We start from the raw sequence: 6576 nt of genomic DNA, 5'->3' as shown, positions 1-6576 counted from the left end.
AAGAAGAAACAGCCCCTCTAAATGTAGAACAATAAGACAGTTTTATTAAAGCCAAAAAAAGGAGCCACTCGCATTGTGTGAATAAAAACAGGCTCATCTATGGTGCTCAAGAAAGGAGTGCGCATGCTCAAACGCGGCTTGGCGCATGCTTGGAATCACAACGCACTCCTCCTCCCAGTGATGTCATCCCAGCGCAACCATGTGATCCTGGACAACCATAGCTGGCTTCTTCTCACATGGTAGCAGTATTCAGTGATATCCTGGTGTTCTTCCTCATGCGGATATTATCATGTATGTCCCAATATACCATAGATGAGCCTATTTTTATTCACACAATGTGAGTGGCCCCTTTTTTGTCTTAAATAAAACTGTCTTATTCTACACTTAAAGACGCTCTTCCTTCCTTTGTTTCTTTTGTGTATTAGAGTTTGCTTTTGCCCCCGGAAGGGTTGGCACTATGTGGATGGACTTTTATGATACTTTTAAATTATATGTTGGTTGTAAGATATACTTGGAACTGAAGTGTACTTACCTGAATGTGCCTACTATCCCCTACCTTTCTAACTGTTGGGTTTTATAGATAAAGCAAATATGTAAAGAGTGTGTATAAAAAGTTTGGTGATCGGTCAGATATCTCAGTGGCAACATGGGCCAGGTGCGCGCGGATGCACATGGCTTTCCAGAGACGCGTCGAGAAGCGCCACCTCGTGTGGAGTACACATGACAATCAGGATAGACTCACTGCAGGCAGTCAAACTTAGTCAGTGTGAGAGGTGTAGGGTAGGGTAGGTAGAGAGGAAGGGTCCCAGTGCAATAGAGCAATAGACCCCAATTTGTTCTGCTACAAATTGGGGAAATCGGCAACAGAGATGCATGAAATTTTGGTGCAAGTGTACGGACCGGAAGCCATGAGCAGAAAATGTTTAAACACTTTCACAATGGCAACGGAAAGGAAATAACTAAGGATTATCTGAACAGAACCTCAGACATGATTGACCAAGGTTGACAAATGCTGACACGAGATCGGCGACTCACTCTACGATTGATAGCGGAGGAGTTAGGCATTAGCAAGGACACCATGGTCCGCAAAAGATTTGGGTAAGTGGAAGATCTGTTCTAGGTTTGTGCCACACAAGCTGACAGACTTACAGAAAGCAAAACAGACGGAAATCTCTGAAGATTTCATGACCATGTGTGACCAGGATCCATCCTTTCTGAGAATCCACATTACAAGGCATGAGAGCTGGTGCTACCAGTTCCATCGGGAAAATATTTTATTAGGAAAGTATGCATTATACCTATGGCTTATATTTATCATGGATAATGATTTTTATTATATAGCTTTCTTATGGTATAGAGCAGTGTTTCTGAACCTATTTTCATTCAAGGCACAATTTAAAAATGTATGGACAGTCTCAATGCACCCTTTAAAAGTTATGGACAGTCTTGAGGTACCTCATTCTAAAATGTAAAAACGATTGTAATAGTTTTGCATAACACAGCAACATCCACACATAGGACGCCCACTATTAGAGGTGATTTATCCTTCCAAAGGAAGGTTGTAATGTTGCCCAATGAAAACCTGTGGCTTTGTGTAACTAAATAGCTGCTGAATCCATACGCCAGCTTGTATACAATTTTGAATTTTGGGACAATTTTTAGGCAATTTGCCAAGGCAGCCCTGAAGAAACCTCAAGGTACCCCAGGGTGCCTGGGTACCCTGGTTGAAAAAAGCTGGTATAGAGGAAGAAAGACCCCTCAATACACCGATACAGAGGTTGTGACCTCAAAGCGTTAGCTTACTTCATATATGTAGGAGAGAAGACTACTGATACATTTCACAGAACACTATGCAGAATGAGAACTCTGTCTTTAAAGTTTGAACTCTAAAAGTAAATGTGATCATGGTTTTATGAGACAAGAGTTCAGTCTCCACAGGATTCTGCTCTGTAGGTGGGAAAGTTTGTCACCTTTTGGCACACTTCGCATGCAAATGTTACGAGCCTCTGGGACTCACTCGTGCTCTGGCCAAATAAATATAGTAAGAGAGGGACAGCTGATGACATCTCCAGTCCTGGCTACAAAATGACGGACAGGACTTAATGGGCTGAACTTACTGATGGTTGTGGTTCATTAATTGATAGAAAGGAGAACTAGCACTTGAGCACATAATCATAATTATTATAATTATTAACATGGCTTTGCTGGTCATACGCTTGACATTTTTGCCAGCAATTTTGCTTTTCATAAGCTTTCAATAAACCAATCAGCTGGAACTGAATTGTCAACACTAATCTGCCAACCACTTTTACAACTGTTGTAATTTTGACCAGCTGAACAGCTTAAATTGCAGTGGAAATCAATGGGAGCCATTGTAATGCCATTTTAAAGGTGTTTACGACTCAATTTTAATCAATGGTCACTAGAAACCAGGGCACGTTCAAAAATAAGTAGAAAACTGCTGTGAATGATTCATTAAACAAACAAAAAAAACATTTTTTGAGTGGAAATATGATGAAAAGCTTCAAACACTGGCATGTATATAGCTATAGAAGTACAATGCCCATGATGGAGGTTGGAAAATCCAACTTTTTAAAAATCCTTTATAAGAGAAATCTGTGCATAAAAATACATGGCATGGAATATCCGCAAACTCTAAAGATTTTCAAGACATAAGATTACATTTCGGAAATTCTACAATTTTCATAAAACAAAAATTATATATTGCCATAATTTAGAATAACATGTAAAGTATGACTGGTAGCTAAATAGAGAAATATCAGGAAGCGCTACTCATTTTTTTTCTGTAATATAAATATATGTTAGTCATAATAGAATATGTTCACTAACAGAATACAGATGTGATAACTCAAGCATTGTGTGCCTGCAATGAATCAAAATGTCATTCTGATAGTTTGCTGAACTGAAACCATAATTTGATCACGCTACAATCTGACAAATAAAGCACAAAAACGTATATTTTATAATTATTTTATTTTTTAATAGCAGCTATAATATTGCCCTGCATTTTAAAAACATTACTATTATTGTTTGGGAAAACCATGAATTCTTCACCGTTAAATTAATTTATTCTTGGAGATGGAACGACGATAGGAATCAGCAGCTTAAAAATATTGTTCAGTCTTCAGCTCATTATGCTAGTAATTAACTCTAAGCAAATAACTTAAATGTCTTTACCGTACAGGTCTACAGGTCACAAAGGTAATTGACCTCTTTAGCCCATTTTTAGTTCATTTTTAAGGGGCTAAAATGCACACTTCGTACTCTGAGAAACTTTTTCCCAAGACCCCCTACTCAGCCCCATTAGACTTTGAAGTGTGGATGGTGCCAGCAAAGGTGACAATTCACACCTCTGCCTTCAGGATAAAGCCTAGGCAGCAACGGCTGCAGCCAGCATTTTACCACACTCTCTCCAGAGTAGCACACAGACATGGATCTCTGTCCAGCACAACTGCAGTTCCAGGAGAACAGACTGATTCCAGGGTGTACTCCACGTCATCAATGGGGGTATTCTGATTCTGAAGGCTACAGCAGCCTTTCACCAACATCCTCTATTGACTCCTTCAGCTTCTCTCCTCCCTTTCAGTCCTGTGCCTTCTCTGAAGACCCTTACAGCAGTTTCCAAAAAGGCCTGTCTCAGCCAGAAAACCTACAAACCAAAGGGAAACAAGCGCCAACCAAGAAGAGCCACAGTTTGAGAGACAGGACTTTGTCCAACCAAAGGCAGAGTGCCAGCGAGAGGGAAAAGATGAGGATGAGAAATCTATCTACAGCCCTCCAGCACCTAAGAAGATATCTGCCGGCTGCAGTGGCCCCGGTTGGCAAAACCTTGACAAAATTTGAGACATTGCGCCTGACAATTCGCTACATTTCCCATCTTTCTGATGTCCTTGGCCTGGATGATGAGACTTTGGAAAAAAGAAGGGAAGAAAGGCTCAGAAGGTCCAGATGCCCAGTTGGCCTGAACTGCTGCCAAGGTGAAATGCATGAACTATGCTCAATGACTAGTGCAGAAGTTCCGCAGATCCCCCCTAATTGCATGGCTTCCTCAAGAATGTGCCCAGAAGCAATGAGAGAAGAAGGCATGGACACAAACTGCTTCTTACCAGTCATGCCCTCTCCTGATTTCTCAGATCATGGACTTCCTGAAAGGTTAGATAGCTTCTCGCCATGCATACTGAGCTCCACTCCAGTTCATACATCTACAGTGGCAGACTTGAAAGAAGGCATGTCTTCGAACGCTCCAATTTCTCCCGACCTGGGATTTTGTCAGGTATGTAGCACCATTACTTCCCTGAAACCAATTCACAAAACTGGTGTACTATTGATGTATTGATATGTAGAACGATAAACATTAGGTCTGTCAGTGTAAGGTCTTTAGGGGGTCTTTAGAGGGGTACAGGGGGGTTAGGGGGCAAATACACTGCTCACTTTTGAAAGTGCAGTTGCTCCAGAGCTTAGTAAATAATGGAGAGTGAATGATCATCCAATCACGTCTAAGCAAAAATGCTGTTTATGTAATTTTCCTTGCACATGATTGGATGATGGAAGTCAGCAGAGCTCTCCATCATTTACTAAGCTCTGGAGCAACTGCACTTTCAAAAGTGAACAGTCTATTTTCCTTTAGTAAATCAACCCCTATATGTAAAAATAATCATATATAACCTTAGCTATTCATCAGACTGACTATACAAGCATATGCAAATAATGTGTGTACCCTTATTGTGAAGAAACATGTTAGGTAATATCAGTTATGGCAAAGGCTTCTTTTGGGTTTTTGTTTGATTAAACATACCATATAGTTATGGATAAAATCAACCCTCTATGCTTTGTGCCACAGTGGTGATTTACTAAAATTGGCAAATTCTGGTGCAGCTCTGAATAGAAACCAATCAACTTCCATTTTTTTTTTTTTATGTCAAAGCTGAATTGAACAAGCTGAAGTTAGAAGCTGATTGGTTACCCTGCACAGCTGCACCAGATTATGAGTACGCCAGTTTTAGTAAATCTCATATTACTAGTTCCTAGTGTGTGAATTGGTTACATTCCTACTCACCATCTGTGTCCCATTGCGGAGATTTCCCTGCACTTCCTGTACCATAGCCAAACAGGAAGTGAGAGGAAATCCCTGCCCCCAAATCACCCGAACTAGCGTCCCCATTTGAAGATTTCTTTTTGGATTATCTTTTACTTTCACTTTTAATGATAATGGTAAACAAGACATATAGAGAGGGTGAATCACTTCAATGGGGGCACAGACAGCATTAAAAACTAACAAAAAAAAGTTTTCCCTTTAGTTAAACTTTAACTTGTCACCTGTGAAGGAGTGCTTTGCCACATAGCAATTTGCCAGTTGGACACTATGCTTTATCCCAGTAGAGTTCTTAATTCTTAAGTGCTTATTCTTACATTTAGGACTCCATAGAAACTAATCAGAATGCTTCCTTTGCTGGTCTGACTTCAGGAAAGTGAATTATAATTAGCGCTCAAGAATGTTGAACTCTTTACTCCATAAGGCCCAAAGTAACATATTGTTGCTTCTAGTTATCAAATTCATTGGTGCAATGTTAGTAAACACTGTACTGATACTATGTATGAAGTAAAATCTTGATTAAAGTTTGTTGTCAATTTAATCAAAATGTTTTTGTTTCTTCCCCCAGGATATGATTGATGACATGTGGGATGAGCTTGAAAACAAAGACCAATGGACCACATTTCAGAACCAACAAGCAACCCAGATGCAGGCATTCTGTTAACCGCAATTTCCTTTCCAATTCAAGTTATAGACTTTCAGCTATCTTGTGCATATGTAAATACTAAATATTTTATATTAGAACAATTCATATATTTATTGAGTATACTTCATATTTCCTAAACATTTATTTATATATAAATAGATAATGTAATATATTGTTCTATATTCATATTTTACCATATTATTGTTAAAAAGTTTTATTAAAAATAGTAATTTTATTGTTCTTGTATTAAAGAACTACACTTGCAAGCCCATCTACAGTTAATGCTACAACGTGGTCACTGGTAATTTCCTAGCCAGATCACTATTTGAGATACTAGCACAGGATGTTTTCAATTGGTTTCTAGCTGTGATGGTGTCTCATTGAAGGAAATGACTGGAAACACAAGTGTTGGCTCGTTATTGATGGCCACATTGTAAATGTATCTCTTTTTATATCACGACACCGATTACACTTAAAATAAATCTATTTTTTAATGAATTCTGACTACTGCGCATTACTTACATCATTGATTGCAATATAACCTCAACAAAATGTCCACCTTGAATTGGTATTATGTTCAGAAATTATTGATTGCCTCTAAATTTAGCAACACGGAGTTAATGGAATGGTCTCTGTCACCTCAATTTAGAGTGCAAAAGAGTTCTATTAATCTCTTCCAATTAGATAAACATGTAAGTGAATTCTCTGACAGAGAATGAGTAGACATCATCAATTCAGAGATCGGGGCTGATTTACTAAATAGAGACTGTTCACTTTAGTAAATCACTTTGCAAAGCGAATATTCAACGAGGTTAGT

General features: G+C 38.9%; 1 protein-coding gene across 1 annotated transcript; it reads left to right on the top strand.

Moving 5' to 3' along the window:
- Window positions 1-3451: 3451 nt before the first annotated feature.
- LOC143961952 (uncharacterized) lies at window positions 3452-5777 on the top strand. Its single transcript, XM_077471295.1, has 2 exons — window positions 3452-4294; window positions 5682-5777. The coding sequence occupies exons 1-2, from the start codon at window positions 3452-3454 to the stop codon at window positions 5775-5777; spliced, it is 939 nt and encodes a 312-aa protein (XP_077327421.1).
- Window positions 5778-6576: the final 799 nt, after the last annotated feature.

The sequence above is a fragment of the Lithobates pipiens genome, unplaced genomic scaffold (assembly GCF_037356315.1).
Source record: "Lithobates pipiens isolate NorthernLeopardFrog02 unplaced genomic scaffold, aLitPip1_a1.2 Scaffold_8, whole genome shotgun sequence".
NCBI classification, from domain to species: domain Eukaryota; kingdom Metazoa; phylum Chordata; class Amphibia; order Anura; family Ranidae; genus Lithobates; species Lithobates pipiens.
This window is presented reverse-complemented; position numbering and strand designations above follow the sequence as displayed.